This window comes from Hydra vulgaris, chromosome 12 (genome assembly GCF_038396675.1).
Source record: "Hydra vulgaris chromosome 12, alternate assembly HydraT2T_AEP".
NCBI lineage: Eukaryota > Metazoa > Cnidaria > Hydrozoa > Anthoathecata > Hydridae > Hydra > Hydra vulgaris.
Genome location: NC_088931.1, coordinates 70,478,339 through 70,498,237, shown reverse-complemented (window position 1 = coordinate 70,498,237; position 19,899 = coordinate 70,478,339). Strand labels below are relative to the sequence as shown.

Below are 19,899 nucleotides of genomic sequence, written 5' to 3'. Positions count from 1 at the left end.
CATTAAAAATATATTTGGGTAGTATTAAAAATACAATGCGGTAGTGGTGTAGTGGTAAAGCGCTCGCTTCATAAGCGAGAGGTTTCGAGTTCGATCTCCACCCTTAAGAATACTTTTGACTGCATCTTCGACATCTAAAGAGTTTTTTGGTGTTAACTGAATGTTTGATCTTTTTTTAAGATTTTTAAAATTTCATAAAAATCCAACATTCAAATTTCATAGGGCATTTGTATTAAATGATTAAATGTAGTAAGTAACTTTATTAAGTTAAAAGTAAACCAACTCGTTAAATATATGTATGTTAGTATAATAAATTTTAACGAAATCATTGGTCACATTTATTAGAGCCTAAAATTAACGTTTATTAAAATAAAAAATATGTGTGTCCATAAACAAGTTCCATTTCAATAATCATTTTTTTGTTCTATTCAGTAAGCTTTCCACTTTATCCGCATCGGAATGGCCAGACTAAAATACTCTGCTGAGTTTATATCTACATTGCTTTCTATAAATTTTAAAAATTATCAAGAAATTTTAATCCTTTTTAAAGGATAAAAGTTTACGATCAATAAATTTTTCTGACATGGTTTTGGTTTCGTTACTTATCAGACAAAGATTATAGGGTTTTTGTAAAATAAATAAAAACAATTTAATTTAAAGTCAATACATTTTTAAAATGTCAAACAAAATTTTTTTCTTGGAATTCATTAAAAAAATTACAAACATAACATTTCATACAAAAAACAGTTGGAGTAAGTTAAATTCAAGCAAACCATCTATTATATTTATGCCAGTAGAGCGACAATTTAAACAAATCACAATTTTGTTGCTAGCATGTATGTTTTTAGCTGTTTACTTTTCTGAGTTTGTTTTTAAAAGTGGTAATAGTATTCAAAAACAAGATGAAAAATATCAAAACCACATTGTGAGTTTAGTTTCCATTGGTGATGAGGATTATATGTTGAAAAACTCTGTAAATATACACTATTGGGACAATATATGTGGATATGCTGTTGAAGATTTGAGAAACCATCCTATGTTTCCTCATTCCCCGCTTCGCCAGGATACCATAGATTCTTTGAATGTTAAATTTACAGAATCTCAATTTGGTGCTCGTATTTTTGGTTACATTCATCCTCCTATTGATGGGTTTTACGTATTTGCAATCAGCTCAGACGATTGCTCCGAATTTTGGTTGAGCAATGATGCGGATCCTATGAACATAGAGCTTTTGGCAGAGGTTGGCGGGATATCTGGTACTAAATTTTGATTTATTTTTAAATATGAAACTAAATCCCCCCACGCATACAATGTTACCCGGAAAAGGTTTGGAGGTACAACTGTATTAATTGTTAATGATCCACAAACAAAATATAAAAATGCAGGACCGTTATTTATATGAGATTGTTTCTATCGTTGTGAAAGATTTCTAAATAACAAAATTAGAACCAGGCGTTTTAAAAAAATTACTTTTGCTATAAAAAATCTAAATTGTTTTTTGGGAAAGATCTTATTAATAGCATTGGAATTTTTGTAAAAAAACCTTTACCCGCCTAATTATTAATTAATAAAATAAACATAATATAATTATAAATAGCAATGATAAATTTGTTTTAAAAAAAATCATAATTATTTAGGAAACGAATGGTCATACAAAAATCAGTTTTACAAGTATTCTAGGCAAGTGTCAATGGAGGTTAATCTTTTTGCTGGAAAAAGATATTTCTTTGACATTTTATGGAAACAAGGGAGAGCACGTGCGCACGTTCAGGTTAGACTGCCAAAATTGTTTTTTATTTGCTCTTTTTGTTCAATGATTGAAAACGTTTTTAAAATTTAAGAATTCAATGTAAGTGTAAGAAAAGTAATTAATACGTATTTTTAATTAATAAGTTTCAGGAGAACCCAAGACTAAAGAAGAAACCATAAGAAAAAAATTTAATTAAAAACGAGTTCAATTTTTTAAACACAAAAAAATTTTAAGAATTTAAAAACAAACTAAAAAGCTAATTCGCGCTTGTTGTGAACTTAATGTTCTATAACGTCGAAATTTAATTGAGAGAATGACCATGTAAGTTTTTTGATTTCGTGAGCTTTTAAAAATAGTTTAATAACAACTTCATTTAAAATATTTGTCATTATTTATTGAATTTTAAACGTTTTGCTTTGTTGTTTCAGTTGTTTGGTTTCGTTAGTTTTTGAAAGCAGTTTAATAACAATTTTATTCAAAATATTTGTCATAATTTATTAAACTTTAAACGCTTTGCTTTGTCGTTACAGTATTTTGGTTTCGTTAACTTTTGAAAGCAGTTTAATAACAATTTCATTCAAAATATTTTTTGTAATTTATTAAATTTTAAATGCTTTGCTCTGTTGTTTATTTTGTTTATTTTTAATTATATTTCAATATTATTATAAATGAACTTTAAAGGTAGTTTGGAAAAAACCTACAGATGTGAAGTTTAAAAGTATTGAGAAAAAACATCTTTCTCTATACTACGACCCAAATCGAAATTTCGAAAATAAAACGGTTTATATTAGTTATCTAAAAGATGACTTTAAGTTACCCGACCTCCCGAGTCACAAAAAGCTGTTTTTAAAAGTGCCCGATAAAAAAACTAACGAGCGGGAAACACTTTACCAAAGAGATAGTGCAGAGTTTTTATCGCTTCCACATTTAAAATTTGATGAAGTGAGTGATGTATTAACTTCGTGTACGTACTTCCCAAGTTGGATAATAGAGACCGATAGCGATAAAGCTAAAAATTTGGAAGAATATGAGGGTGTCCATTTGCCTCACTACTACAATATTTCAACTCGAGTATTTCCAAAAGATCAAACATGGGATCTTTCATCCGAATGTATTGGCGAATCATTAAAACTTATGCATTGCCAAGGAAACGAAATTGAAAACGAACTCTCTGCTCAATGGCTGGTCAGTAAATATATGACAGCACTTTCGATAAAATATCCTAAGTATTTATTTTTAATGTTAGTTATTTATTTTTATGCTACAAAAGTTACAAAGAATTTTATATTTAAATATATTGAATAATTTTGCTAGTCGCTTCAAATTGCACACAATAGTTAATGTTGAAAACGCTTATGACGTATACGGCGATCGCTATTTAATTGAACTTGCTGTAGAAGATTTTCATGACCAGAACAAAATAGCTAGACTTTCAGTTTTCGTTTTTCGTTCATTTAATTCAAATGAATTGTGTTACCCTGAAGATTTTCAATGGAAAAATGAGGCAATGGTTCATATTATTCTAACAGGTTTTTAACTTATTACGTTTTAACAATAATAATGTGTGTATTATATAATACATATAATGTATATAACACATATATAACACAATTTTTTAATAGTAATAGTTATTAATAGTAAAATTATAAAACTAATAAAAAATAGCTAATAAAACTTATTAAACTATGGTCACTTCATAAACTTCCAAAAAATTACGTCAACGTAATATCTAATTATGAATAAATGTCCAAATATTCAATATTTTTGAAAAAATAGTTTATTCTGGGAATATTCAAAGAACTGTCAACGGGTTTAGACACAATCGATCACTTAAAGAAAAAATAAATTCCTCGCATGCAAAAAATAAACCATTCTGTTCGATTAAACGCTACCTTAATGACTGTAAAAAAAATTTAATCTACTCGGATTTTGGTATATTAAAAGTTGTTTGTGTAATTCTACAAGATTTGATTTTAATCCCTCTCCTATATTCAAACAACATCTAAGTTTAGTTTTGCACTTACATTCCATCAAAAAAAACACGTTTTTTTTTGAACGTGTGGTGGTAATCCTAATGTTCCTTATCTATAAATCATAACCATTATATTCAGTTATATGAATGATGAAAATAGGATTGATGAAAAAAACAAAATAACCGGGTGTATATACCCCCATTTTTACACTAAATTATTTTAAACGTTTTTTTTTTTTTAAATCAAAAACTGTATAAAAAATACAAATAAATAAAACAAGTTTGTTTCATATCAACAAAAACATTTTTTTAATAAGAAATCAACTCGTCATATTGTGTTATTGTTATTTTATACAGCTTTTCATCATAAAAATTTATTACTCGTTTTATTGTCATACTCTAATTGTCAGTGTTTTATTAGAGTACAAAATCATGCAACTAGAATAATATATGGAAAACTTGAATTTGAGTATGTCAAGATAATTAATGAGGGACGTGAAAAGAATGAACGTATATAAGATAAATAGATTTCAACAGATTATCTTTATTGATAATTATATTGAAATCTATTTTCTGATATTTAACAATAGTTATTGAAAATCAATTTCCAATTTTTTGCAGTTTGCAATCTGTTCTGCTTACTTAAAAAAAAATAACTTTTATACAGTTTTTTTTTTCAATGGTTTTCTGTATATATATATATATATATATATATATATATATATATATATATATATATATATATATATATATATATATATATATATATATATTTACATATATATATATATATATATATTTATATATATTTATATATATAAATATATTTATATATATATATATATATATTATATATATATATATATATATATATATATATATATATATATATATATATATATATATATATATATATATAGAGAGAGAGAGAGAGAGAGAGAGAGAGAGAGATGTGAGAATATCTGGAAGATCGTTTATGTAAATTAAAAAGAGTATAGGGCCAAGGATAGAACCTTGAGGAACCTCTGAAGTTACAGAATAAGAAGAAGAGTGCTGTCCATCGAGGATAACTTTTATGCTACGATTGGAAAGAAAGGATTCAATAATCTTACAAATGTTGCCAGATACACCATAAGAAGAAAGTTTATGGAGAAGACCAGCATGCCAAACTTTATCAAAAGCTTTTGAAATGTCAAGAGCGATGGTCTTAACCTCTCCACCTTTATCTAATGCACGATAAAATCTATTGGTTATTACTGTTAGCAAATCAGCTGTAGGACGAGAGTATCAAAGTACATATTGATGGTAAGAAAGTAAGTTATTAGATTCAAGATGAGAAATAAAGTGTTTGTTAATTTAAGATTCAAAAACCTTACTTATGATACGAAGAAGACTAATGGGACGGTAGTTAGGCAAATCAGATCGCTCTCCAGAATTTTTGAAGATAGGGATAACGGATGCCGCTTTCCAGCAGGCTGGAAAACAAGACTCTGATAAGTACTTGTTGAATAGTTTTGAGAGTATAGACGACAACTCTGGAGAACACTTCTTCAAGACAATAATAGGTATGTTGTCCGGACCAGAAGCTGAAGAAGAGTCTTGTCAGGAAATCACTTTAGATACAGAAGCTAGAGTGATACAAATGTCAAGCAATGGATCAACCCGTTTGTTGGGAATATCAGGTAGAAAGCAACTAGTGGAATCAAGAGATGATATTGATGAAATGTTTTTAGCAAACAATTCAGCTTTGTCTTTAGGTGAGGTGACAAAGTCTGAACCATACAAGAGAGGTGGAATTAAAGATTTGCCCTTATTATTGATACTATTAAAGATTCTCCAGAAGTCACGAGAGCCTAATTTTTGAGATGAGCTTCGAGATTTTATGACATGAGAATAGCGGACTTTGGCGTTAAACAAAACCTTTTTACAATGGTTTCCAGCAGTAATAAAGAGACGTCTGTTTTCTGGAGAATTGTTTTGCTGATAAATATGGAAATAACGGTTTCAATTGGCAATCGCAGCAGCACAGTGTGAGGAAAACTATGGAGGAGAGTGAGGCTTGACCAGAAATCGTTGAGAGGGAACAAAAGATTCCATGCCAGCTTGAATCCACAAAGTTATGTAAGAAGCACATTTGTCGACAGGAAGACAAAAGATTTCTACCCAAGGGCCATCACGAAGAAAATCACGGAAAGAATCTCAGTTAGCTTTACTGTAGTTGTAAGAGGTACGATAATAGGGGGATTCAGGTGATGAGGAAGAATGAGATATTAGTTTTAGAGAGATCAAACTGTGATCAGAAGCACCTAAGAGTGAATGTGGAGAAACTGACCACTGACTAGGATCAGAAACAAGGCATAAGTCGAGTAGAGAAAGTAAATGATTCGGGTTGTCAGGAAAGCGGGTTGGAAAGTTGACTATTTGAGTTAGGGATTGTGAAAGGCAAAAGTTGTGGGCTTTAAAGCCTGCAGAGTCACTGACACTAGAGCCAAGCCATTCAGAGTGGTGAGCATTAAAGTCACCGACAATATATATTTACTATATTTAAATTAAATATAGTAAACATCTATAGAAGACCGTAAAAAAAAGAACGCGGAGACTCCAAGACGACTGTCTTGTCGTTGAGAACCGCTGTAAAATGATGTGTTACATATTTTCATGTTAAATATTTCACATTTCTTTTATATTTAAATAATTTTTTTTATGATTAGATGGGTTTTTTTGGTTTTTTTCTAAATTAAACTAAAGTATAGTTGCTTTTTTTTGCAGTGTTGCTTTTTGTCTAAACCTTGAAAAATAATATAAATAAGAATTGCGATATTAAAAGACACACTTATAATTTTTTCCTAATTCTTAACAAAGTCATTTTTATGCAATCCATTACATAAAAAATATTGTAATCTCATTAAGAGATTTCTTTATATATGTAAAAGAGCAAGATTTAAGTAAAATTGCAAGATATAAGAATAAATATTACAAGATATAAGGGTGATTGCATCTTGCAATCACCCTTATATCTTATAATAATTGTTCCTAAATGTCGCTATTTTACTCCTCGATAGGCTTCTTTGTAAAAATAAACAAAAAATAATAAAATAAACTTGAAAAAAAGAAAAATTACATGACAATTTAAAAAGTTTTATTATAAGAAATGTCATATTACAATTTAGAAAGATTTTTACTTCAAAATTTCAGGAATTTTTAAGTAAAATCCACCTAATTTGTTATATGATATTTCTTCTTACCCAGCAAACATGCCAGCGTTGAATCAACGTTGAAAACCAGTCGCAACGTAGAAAAAGTGTTACAGTCACAAAAACAATGTGCTTTCAACGTTGAATCCTTGTCTGTTTTTGTATACTAAATGGCGGTAAATTGAAACGTTGAATAAGCGTTGAAACTGTAACGCAATTTAGCTTCGCAAAACAAAACGTTTATTCAACTTGGAATCAACTAACGCAAAAAGCCACTTTAAAAGATATAAAAAACTTTAAAAAACAAACTGCTTTTTAAACGTTACATTTTTAACGTTGAATAAGCGTATAAATTTAGATGTATCTTATCTTCTCAAAAAATCGCGTTTATTAACGTTGAATAAAGGTACGCAAATAATCACTGTAAAAACGGCGCAAAGTTTAAGGTTAATCAACGTTAGACATTAGCTGCTTTTTCAACGTATTTAAGTTATTTATAAAACAACGCTTATTCAACGATACATATACCAACGTTAAAAGTGTGGTAATTAAAAAGCATTGAAAAAGTGTTACTTCGCCAACGTTAATAAAACGTTGCTTTGACAGCGATGAGGAAGTGGCACATTGACAATTATTGTCTCATTAATTAGCCATTGCAAAAATAGTTTACCTTAATGGAATATATATATATATATATATATATATATATATATATATATATATATATATATATATATATATATACATATATATATATATATATATATATATATATATATACATATATATATATATATATATATATATTTATAGGTATGTATGTATATATGTCTAAGAAAATCATATTGTGTGTGTATAATATACACACGCTTTTTTAAAAATTCTAAAATATCGTCCTGTCTTGTCATTTTTATTGAAAAATATAAAAATTGGCATGATGGTTTAGAAAATTTATTAAGGATTTTTTATCAAGATTTAAGAGTTAAATATTTATTAAGAATTTAATATTTATATAGTTTAACAGATATTTATCGTTTTATTAAGAGCTTAATATCTGTATACAGACCTGTCAAGTCTCTCTCACTTGGTGGGAGTTTCCTGAATTTTGAAGAAAAATTTATCTCCAAACAGCTTTTAAAAATAATTTTAAAAACTTTCTCTTCCTCATTGGTAAGTTAAAATGCAGCAAGCTTTTGACTTTTTAAATTGTTTTTATTTTGTAAGTTATGAAAAATGGTTAAAGATTGTTAAAAATCCGCTCATCACACAAATAAGTATATATAAATATACCAATACAAAATGAATCTCAGCTCAGTGATGTATATATATATATATATATATATATTAGGGATATGACTTTTTTGCAACCTACTAGGCCTGTATCGTAATTCAATGAACTTTTATGTAAAAAGAACGAATAGATGTTTCATTTTGACATATTTTGAAAAAAGGTCACCCCAAAACCAAAAAATCGAATTTTCAATAGGTACACTTTTGTACAGTAAATGAATATTAAAGGCTGAAGATGTTGTAAGAGTCATACTCCTGTTGTTATTTTATTTATTTATGCAACATGTACTGTGATATAACAAAAAACATTATGTGATATATAATTATACAAGTATTACAAAATTAACAGTATCAAAGCGTCTAGTACAACAATATACATAACTGTCTGTGTCTATAGGCCTACTGTGTTTAGTACATGGGTCACATGATGCTCACGTCTCATAAAGAGTCTAGCGCTTATTACTTAGAATGAATCGAAGTTGCAGTTTGTCTTTCTTTCTGCAGGAAGCATACAGGTCTTGCATCACCTTGATTGCACGTTCAGCTATCTGATTACTTCGTGGTATGTCGATGACGGATGGCTCTTTCTTCCAGTGATTTTTGAATGACTGCAATGCCTTTTTGTAAGGCTTCAATACATCAGATAAATTCTTGAAGTCATTGTCATTGTACTTTTGACTACTAAACCAATGTTCTGCCCACTCATATGAAATGAACCTGCAAACCTTCTCCAAATTCTTTCTCGCTTCAGGCATAAGAATGAACGCCAGAATGGCGAGAATGGCTCTTGAGTTCCATCTGGCATTGCTCATATTAGGAATGTTCTGAAAGTGAATCAGAGGGAAGTTTCTTTGTTCTTCATAGAACCTAAACACTCTTGTTAAATGGTACAAAAACTTCATATCGTCTCTCCACCCTGATTTATCAAGAATTTCTACAGTTCCATTCACAAACTTATCCTTCAGTTCATCATACTTATTCAACAGTTCAGACACAAATGGGTATTCAATGTTTGGAGATTTGGTATCACCCCCAAGTTCTTCGTCCATCACCAGACGGAGAATCCTGTCTAGTACGTGATGCTGACAACCGATAAATTGTGGTATTGTGACACCCTTTAATTTAAACATACGTTGCAACTTCACAACAACTCCATTTCTCTTCCCAGTATTGACGTTTGTTGTATCAGTAATGATCATCTTAATTGAATTCCACAAATTGTATTCATCAATAAGTTTGGCAATTTTTTCAGCAACAGTTTCAGCTTTGCCATCTTTTAAACGCAGTGCATCAAGTTTCACGTCAGTTCTTTCATTCTGAAGTACAACTACCTGATATTCCTTATCATCTATTCGTTTGCCGTCAAAGTGTAAGGACCACTGTTCCATTTTAAGTTGTTGTATTATTTCTTTTTTTAATTTACTTGCCTCTTTGAATATGGACTTGTAAATTGCTGATTGACTTGGAGTTGGAATATCAATACCTTGTTGTGATAATACATTGCATATTTTAGCAGCTTTCTTTGTGGAAACTCCACTTGATGTAACCATACTTACAGCAAATTTACTTTTGTAGTGCTTTCTAGTTTTTTTCTGAGTGTCCTCATCATTGTCTTTATCACCGTCGTCGTCTTCATCATCTTCACTCTTACTTTTGCAGTTTTCAGATTCAGTACCACTGTCTGTGGTAGACAGGACTTGTGATGTGGAAGGTATTGCTGTTCCAGACTGGACTTTCCTTCTCTTGGAAGGGTGAATGGTTTCTTTACTTGCCACTTGTCCTGTTGAGTACCCCACCTGTCCTTTACTTTCTTTTTGTAGGTGGTATAGACGTTTATCTTCCGAGGATAACCACTGGCCATTCACTTTCGTGATGTCAAATAATGCATTGAGAACATCATATTTTCCACGCTTGACACATTCATCATAGACCTTCAGCACCTTCGTAAGCTTTGCTCTTATCACTTGATCAGACACACGTGGAAAATTCAGTTTATTGTCCCACAATTTTGTAATTTCCTTAGAAATTTGGTCTATTCGTTCTTTTCTTCCTTTAACATATGCTCCGAGAAACTGGTATCTTCCTACGATCTGCAATTGAAGTGGTATTCTGGATTTTTCATCGAGTGAATGTTCTTCTACAGCCACGCTTCCTCTTCTTCTGTGTGACTCTTGAAATCTCACCAAATTTTTAGTCCAAGTCTTCTTGTTCTTTGTTACTGTGGTATGACTTTTCTTGTGAGACATCATATAATATTGTTACGACTTTACGGATAGCTGAGCGTAAATATCCGTTTAATAAAGTCGTTTAATTAATAAAATACTTTAACTGTATAGTAATCCAATTATAGTTCGATAATCCAGTCAATGTTGATAACAGTTCGATAATCCAGTCCGTATCCTAACGATAATGCTACAACTACTTATACTTCGTACACTTACAGCGTCTTTAGTTCGCTACAGTAGTTCCTTATTAGCTCAGTTACACGCAGAGTACTTCATAGAACTATTCACATTATCAACACTGAGCTCTGACAGCAGCTCGCTTATATAATTATTTAGAGCTTCCAGAATGTTCTACTAAGTTCTATAATCTTCTACAGTCTGTTACAGTCGTCTATATCACCGTGGTAACACAATGACGTCATCACATAACAATTCCAAGTATTTGCCGGCACACGGCCGTTTCGTTGCCATGGTAACGTGTGGCGTTATATTTATAAATTCATAACAAAATAATGAAATAAATAGAATTAAGCTGAGAATTAAGCTTAAGATTAAAACATCGGTCAAAAATGAATGTATAAAAATGGTAAATCAAATTTTTATTTGGGGGTGACCTTTTTTTGTTGCAGAAAGCTATTTGGGCCTTTTTTCATGATTTTAGGTAAAAGTTCATCGATTTATGATACAGGAAACATTTTATTTGAAAAAAAATTAAAAAGTCATATCCCTAATATATATATATATATATATATATATATATATATATATATATATATATATATATATATATAGAGAGAGAGAGAGAGAGAGAGAGAGAGAGAGAGAGAGAGAGAGAGAGAGAGGAAGACGGGAACATTCAACCTTTTCAAATATTTCTCTGCATGATTAAAATTATCTCTTAAAATTTTTATACATGTTTTGTCTGTTAATAAGCTCTCGCGGGAAAGAAGTATCGATCCATCGTTATTAGTATTAGTACTTACATAGAAGAAAATCTGGTTATTGATATTAAAGATAATTTTTATGTTTTAAATAATACGCAAAGAATCTGGTTATTGATATTAAAGATAATTTTTATGCTTTAAATAATACGCTTTTCCAGATTTAACATCATAAACTTTTGTGTTGTTTATTATTTAATGATATCTTAAGTTGAATTTTTCGAAGTAAACCTAACACAAAACCTTTGTTTACTTTTATTTCGAAAAATTCATTTCGGCTTTTAACAGCATTTGTTTTTATATAACACGTGTGGGGTACATTCAACCTACCTAGCTGAGTAACATTTGACAGGTGCTTGAAAATACCACTACAATTATTTCCTCTTATCTTATTATAACAAAAACAGATACAAATAAAAGAAATGAAAATGTAGTAAAGGAAGCAGTTATTAACATTTTCAATAATTCACTGTCTAAACGACAAGCCGCAAAAAGGTTACATGCCCAGATTATGTAAAAAATAGAACCCTAATGGGAGAACCAAGTAAAAATCTAGGGGTAATAGGTACATCATTACAATATAATTTACCACCCTTATCTACCAATGAAACGCATTACTCCTGCAACTACTAGAATAACTCTAAAAACTTAAAACTGATTTCAGAACACGTGCGGCCTTTGCCTAAAGCTCCTCAAAGACAAAACAAATAAAGAGGAAACCAGGGAAGTCAATGATATTAACTGACTCTCTTGAAAAAGAAAAGATTGAGAAACTTTATTTGGAAAAAATAAAAAAGAGAGGAAATGTGAAACCAACCTGAAAAAAATATTTAAATATTAATTGTAAAATTTGACTTTCAAAAAATAAATACATATATATATATATATATATATATATATATATATATATATATATATATATATATATATATATATATATATATATATATATACTATAGCACACTTATGCGAGCATTTGCACACTTTTTTTGCTTATAAAATCAATACGTTTTTTAAAAAAAAGAAGGTAATAATGAAAGAAAAGATTGCTGCCCCATTCCAAACCCTTAGTCGGATATATATATATATATATATATATATATATATATATATATATATATATATATATATATATATATATATATATATATATATATATATGTATATATATATTTATATATAATAGCCATGTTTAATTGCGTTTATTAATATTTTGTGATATTTACTCCAGCACATTTAAGCGTTGATTCAACGTTATATTTCAAGCTTTACTCGACGTCTTCGAAGTCACCTTAAATCGACGTTTTACTACCAACGTTACAAATCCTTGCAAAATCGACTGCTTTAACAACATTATTTCAACGCTTTTTATGTAACATTTTTTCAACGTTTAGTTGCGACAATTTCGTAACGTCTTTTAGTAACGTTTTTTTAACGTTACTCAACAACGTTTAATCAACGTCTCTCTATCAACGTTACATATCTTTTCAAAATCAATTACTGTATAGATATATATTTTTTAGTAAAAAATCAAGGAGCCTGGATTCAGCATTACATTGAATCTCTATCAAACGTCTACACAAAAACAAAGGATAATAGGTTTAACCTGATTATTGTCGATTTTGAAAGCCTTGACGTAAATGTGACAAAATTATTGACACGAAGTATACTTCCTCGTTGGCAGGTATAACTTATTCCCAGTAAAAGCTTATTGCTATAAATATCATTAGAATTTCAAGTAAACAATAATATGCTATTATGTAATAATTTATAAAAAACATACTTTTTTTAGGTTATTACACTAAATGGTAAGTTTCAAAAAGCATTAGCTATTCAAAGCGCAATCAATAGTATAAAAGAAACAGACAGTATCGCATTGCAAACAGATTTACATTTAGAATTTCCCATCAATTTAATTGATAATACAAGAAAGGTAAAATACACTATTTGAAGTTAGATGCATTCTAGAGTAACAATGTTCTTGTTGTTGAAGACCTTAATGCAAATCGCAATTTTAATTAGATATTAAATGCTGGAAAAAAAGTGAAAAGTAATGATGATCTCATATATATATATATATATATATATATATATATATATATATATATATATATATATATATATATATATATATATATATATATATATATATATATATATATATAAATATATATATATATATATATATATATATATATATATATATATATATATATATGTATATATATATATATATATATGTATATATATATATATATATACATATATATATATATATATATATATATATATATATATATATATATATATATATATATATACATATATATATATAATTATTTATATATGTATATATATATATATATATATATTTATATATATATATATATATATATATATATATATATATATATATATATATTAAAAGCCTCCTTAAATTTAGGGGGGTTAAAACTTTATTGGTCATAGGTTCTGAAAAATCAGAGATTATTGTATGAAATTTAAAATTTGTTGATGAATATAAATTTAGATAAAATAGTAAATAAAATATTTTATAAACTCGTTGCTCCCACGTTAAGGGCTGATATATATATATATATATATATATATATATATATATATATATATATATATATATATATATATATATATATATATATATATATATATATATATATATATATTAAAAGCCTCCTTAAATTTAGGGGGGTTAAAACTTTATTGGTCATAGGTTCTGAAAAATCAGAGATTATTGTATGAAATTTAAAATTTGTTGATGAATATAAATTTAGATAAAATAGTAAATAAAATATTTTATAAACTCGTTGCTCCCACGTTAAGGGCTGATATATATATATATATATATATATATATATATATATATATATATATATATATATATATATATATATATATATATATATATATATATATATATATATTAAAAGCCTCCTTAAATTTAGGGGGGTTAAAACTTTATTGGTCATAGGTTCTGAAAAATCAGAGATTATTGTATGAAATTTAAAATTTGTTGATGAATATAAATTTAGATAAAATAGTAAATAAAATATTTTATAAACTCGTTGCTCCCACGTTAAGGGCTGATATATATATATATATATATATATATATATATATATATATAATATATATATATATATATATATATATATATATATATATATATATATATACATATGTATATATATGTATATATAGCCACTGATATATATATATATATATATATATATATATATATATATATATATATATATATATATATATATATATATATATATATATATACATATGTATATATATGTATTTATATATCTATAACTATATATATATATATATATATATATATATATATATATATATATATATATATATATATATATATATATATATATATATATATATATATATATAAACTTTCAATAAACCTTTAGAAAAGCAGGTTCCATAACAGTATTTAAATGTAGTGCAAATCTTAAATCATTTCCAACAACAAAAAAACAATCATCAAAGTTACCCCGGAGAATACCTAATAGAACGCTAGTGTAAACAAAAATACATCGACAAAACAAAAATGAAAATAGCAACAAGAATAAAGCAACACCAAAAAATTTATTTGAAGAATAAATGGAAACAATCTGCAATCGGGCATCATACATTTAAATGTCCAGGCAATATAAAATGGGATAAAGTAAAAATGTCAAAAATAGAATCCAAAAAATTCAAAAGAAAAAACAGCGAATCTATTAAAATTCAGTTTAACAAATGCAAAAAACAACAATATTCCTAAGAATAGACGTATGCATTTAATTTTTTTTGAGCAAAGCCAACATTTTCTTCCCTCTGCTGTTTTTGTTTTTGCTGAATAATCAAAAGCTTGCTTTTTTTGTGTTGGATGTATTGGTGAACCAAGTTTCGGTGATCAATAAAGTATGGTGGAAATAAGAAATCTGTTGATGTGATTTCAGAACTTAGTTTGTCGATTTTTTAGCCATTAGGTTAATATGGATTATTTGCCCAGTAGATAAGTTGTTTTTGGTAGTATTCGTTGTTGTAGTTTGTCTAATGAGGCTGTTTAATGTGAAGTTTGTTGGGGATTTTTCGTTTGTTGTGTTAAACGCAGGAGTATTTTGAGGAGCGAGAGATGGTTGACAGTTGATTGTATGGTCTATTAGTGGTGTGATTGATTGTAGTTGTTGATTGATTAGTGGCTTTCTAATTTTGGTAATTTCTTAGATTTTATTGCTTCGTATTACAAACACTGTTGTTGAACCCGGTATTTTCATCAAATTTTGTAACAGTTTGTTGGATACCACACTTAGGTTTAAATATTTGTCTGTGGCTCCGCAAAACATAGAAAATGTGCAACTATTACAGTATTAAATAAGCAAAGCTTATTTAATACTGCTTCTCAAAGCTTAAGTTAATTAAAATCTGTTTAAGAACCACAATCGAGGCCGACTGTGTGCACTTTCTATATCCTCTTTGATCCAAAAAGATCGTCAGTTTTAATGTCGGGTCAATCAAATGAAACCTTTTTTATTGTAGAGTATTTGTCTTATAACAATGTGAACATTTTTAAAATTCAAACAAAGCGCTATGAGCTATAAATGGAGCTATTTTAGTATTTTACAAAATAAAGCATGCTGCAAAAATGATATTATTCAAGAGTACTTGTTCTTTAAAATAGAAAAGAGCGTTAATAAAATTGAAAAAAATACTAAAGGTCACAAATGTGGTAAAATTCAAGGACCTAAGCCCATTTGAGGATTTTAGGTTACCATTACAAAAAAAAAAATTAAATTAAATTGAAATTAGTTATGAAAAAATGGGAAACAAATTTTTTTTATTTTAATATTTACATTATTATTATATAATATGTACATAACCTAATAAAATTTAAATAATTATTTTTCTTGCTCTAGAGCATTACGTAAAAGCTAGCATTAGCTTTTACGTAATGCTCTAGAGCAAGAAAAATAAGTTTTCTTCCATTAAAACTAACTTTAAAGTTGTTCTCGATGTTGAGTATATTATTCAACAGGTTTAAATCTGTTTTATGTAGGTTCAAACTTTTTTTACCCCATTTATGACTTTTAACTTTGTTCATATTTTGAAAAAAGCTATTTTCTGTTGTTTTAAGTAAAATTATTTGAAAAAAAAAAGATTTTTCTTGACTACTACGATATAAAACCTGGCGGTTCATTTGATTGACACAAACTTTTGCCAAATTATATACATATAAATAAAATCGCCGTTAATCTACTTTTACCAGAGATGATAAAAAGGTTTCCTGATTAAAAAATGTTGCATTATTATGTAACATTTTTTAATCAGGAAACCTTTTTATCATCTCTGGTAAAAATAATTTCGATTAAGTAACACAATATTCATCGGCATTAAAATAAACTTGTTCCTGTAATTGTGTTATATGTTTTGATGTGTTATTTACTGCTTTTAGAGTGTTTGTACTTGCATAACAATAACAAAAACAATGAATAAAATTAATGTTAATAAATGTTTTATATATATTATATACATTATATAAATTGGTTGTATTATTAATACAATGTATAATGTTTATGAACATATAATTTATAAGAAAGATTGCTTAAAAAAGTATTTTGATTTAAAATTTTTAAATTCCAAACTTCTTCATCTAATTAAAAAACCGTAGTTATCTATAAAAAGTTAAGGGTTTTATATTTTTAATTCCAAAACCTTTTTAATTGTAATTTTTAAAACAATATTCTGTTAATTAATAAAATCTTTTATTTGAAATTAAAATTAAAATGACTTTCATGTAACAATAACAATAAAAGTTGATCACTAATTATTCAAGTATTTTAAAACTATTAGTTTGTTTAGCACTGCGTTCAAGGTAAAATGGCTTATTCTCCACTGCTAATGAAACTGGCTTGTGGTAGGTATTGTCACAACCCAGCAGGATTTTGGGACGTTTTTGGATACGAAATTTTTGGAATTTACAAAAGCGATTGGGATAGAACCGGTGGTAGGTTAAAAGTGTAAAATATTGTATAGTCCTGTAGAAAAAACCGGAGCTAGCTGAATGAAAAAATAAGTTGACACTATTTGTTTAACCTTGAGGTTTTCCATCAAAATTTATGGAATTCAGATGAAACTTTCTTGATTAGCTAATTAATTGTCAGATAAAAGTTATCAACAGTTTTCACAAATAGTTTCAACTGAGTTAGACACTTTATGTTTCTAAACTATTTTTTTATACGGTGTGCTATCTTGTTAATATAGACAACTTACTCCTGGACGTGGGGCTTCCTATTCCATGTCCCCTTTTGTAAAAAACTTGTCTTTTAAATAACGTTAGATGCTTGAATATTCTTGCTGAAATTAGATTCTTTTAAACTGCAATAGTTAAATATATTTAAAAAAACATTTAAAAATAACAAAAACAAAAGTCAACTGTCTCCGGTGTGTCCTACTTACAAATAAATATTCTTTTTTGTTTTAAACGACATACATAATATTTATGTGATGCATTTGTTATATTTTTTTTTTAGGAATGAATGTAGAAAAGTTTCTTTATCGAGATACTCGGGGAGGAGAAGATTGGGACTTTGTTGATCGTGTGATAAAGAACGGATTGGAAATTGAACGTCTTAGAGTTCCTAACTTTTTTCATTATGCTCATACAAAAAAAGGAATGTGGGACGACGGTTCCTAAAGAGTTTAACGTTTTAAAACAGATAGACCCAATATATAAAACAAATATTTTAAAATTGATTACAAATAAATTCCATATTTTGATGAATAAATTGGCATCTTTAAAAACAATTAAATTAAACGACTTGATATATAACAAATTGAACCTCAATAACATCAATCCAAAAAAAGGAATGTGGGAGAACGGTTTTAAAAATGTTTAACAAATATCAAACAACTCAACAACAGTATAAAGCTAATATTTATATTTTATTAGCTAATAATTTTTAAACACTTATTTATAATTGGTTTTTGTTCTTTTTTAGTAATTATAAATACTTTTTGTATAAATATATATTTACATTACTAAACTTAAAAGTTAAATCTATTTTGGTAATAATCTATGGGTTTTGCTTTCACTAAACCTAGTGACATTTGGAGTGAGATTCACTAAACCTAGTGACACTTGGAGTGAGATGTACAAAGATGTACAAAGATGTACAAAATAAATGTTTAATTTTTTATTAAAGTATCAAAACCCGGCATTTCGGTATCAAAGAAAATATAATATTAAAACTACTTAACAAATTTAAATAGTCTTTGTATTTAAAAAAATCTTTAAATTCAATATAGGTACGCCAAAATGGCATTGGAAAGTATACAAGACTAAGTTAATGTCCCTCATCGACGATAAAAAGATACATCTTGAATTTAATATTATTAAAACGTACTTACATATGCAATATCTTGTTAAAAAATGAAAAATTCATACCAATAAACAGAACACAAAAGCAACTCGAAATATTATCATATCTTAGTAGATAAATTTGTCGATTCTCAATCTATTATTGCGACCCCTATTTAATTCAAATTTTAATTCCAAAATACACTTTAATTACTCTTCCAGATAATGAATTTTTATAAATTTTAAAAAACTTAGCTCTAATATCCTGTTCCTTTATAGATAACTACATAAAAATGTTTTCAAGCGAGCTTAAAGTGAAAATTAAAACCTAAGCTAATAACTAAACAACCAAGTGTATTATCTATGAAAAACGTAATCTACATAAAAAACTAATATTATTGACACACAAGCACACAATATAATATAACTAAGAAATTAAACAAATCCCATTAATAGCAATTTAATATTTGCTTATGAGGCTCTAAATATTTATGTGTATTTTGTAAAATACTTCAAGTTTTTCATTGATATTTCTCATCTTACTGTACTAAAATTTATTTTAAATCATCTGTCTCATCATAATCAAATTATAAAGTTTTGTAAATTATAAATTTCATCTAAAATTTATTAAGAAAACCAGTATTTAAAAAAAAATTAAATTGCATTTATTATGAAAATGTAAAATAAAACGTATAAACTTTTAACTCTAATTACATGCAAAGTATCCATTGTTTTTTAAAAAAAAATAGCCTCATTTTCACTTTAAGGCACTTAATTACCTTACCATCGCGTTCTGACTGTTAATCAACAACCTTATAGTTTATTTGTTTAAAATTGCTTTGTACAAATTTTCATTAATTTCTCAGAATTTGGTGTTTCTTTAAATCAATTTTACTAACTTCAATGAATATATTTCCTCGGCTCGTTCTTTAACAGCTATGCTTTGAATCCGAAGTCTGTTTTAATTTACAATACCCAAAAATAAATTGAGAATACTCGCTTTATTTTGAAAATTAATTACTGGCTCACTTTCCTACTAAATAGTCATTTTTATTGAAAATTGAAATTGTCATAGTTTGTGTATTTAATACCGTTTTCAAGAACTTTGTGCGGATAACAAATTAAGTTGAACAATTCTGTTTT

The 19,899-nt window shown here is 27.4% G+C and overlaps 1 protein-coding gene across 1 annotated transcript; it reads left to right on the top strand.

Moving 5' to 3' along the window:
• Positions 1–536: 536 nt before the first annotated feature.
• LOC136088974 (N-acetyl-beta-glucosaminyl-glycoprotein 4-beta-N-acetylgalactosaminyltransferase 1-like) lies at positions 537–18,471 on the top strand. The gene is made up of 8 exons (XM_065814268.1): positions 537–1,256; positions 1,638–1,771; positions 2,432–2,976; positions 3,065–3,279; positions 12,896–13,056; positions 13,165–13,305; positions 17,259–17,403; positions 17,930–18,471. Exons 1-8 carry the CDS (start codon positions 677–679, stop codon positions 18,091–18,093), a joined length of 2,085 nt encoding a protein of 694 aa, XP_065670340.1. The 5' UTR covers positions 537–676; the 3' UTR covers positions 18,094–18,471.
• Positions 18,472–19,899: the final 1,428 nt, after the last annotated feature.

Coding starts and splice junctions, on each gene's coding strand:
- LOC136088974 (XM_065814268.1), top strand. CDS start 677: ATGTCAAACAAAATTTTTTTCTTGGAATTCATTAAAAAAATTACAAAC. Junction 2,977..3,064: donor CTTTCGATAAAATATCCTAA/GTATTTATTTTT, acceptor TAATTTTGCTAG/TCGCTTCAAATTGCACACAA. Junction 17,404..17,929: donor CGATTGGGATAGAACCGGTG/GTAGGTTAAAAG, acceptor TTTTTTTTTTAG/GAATGAATGTAGAAAAGTTT.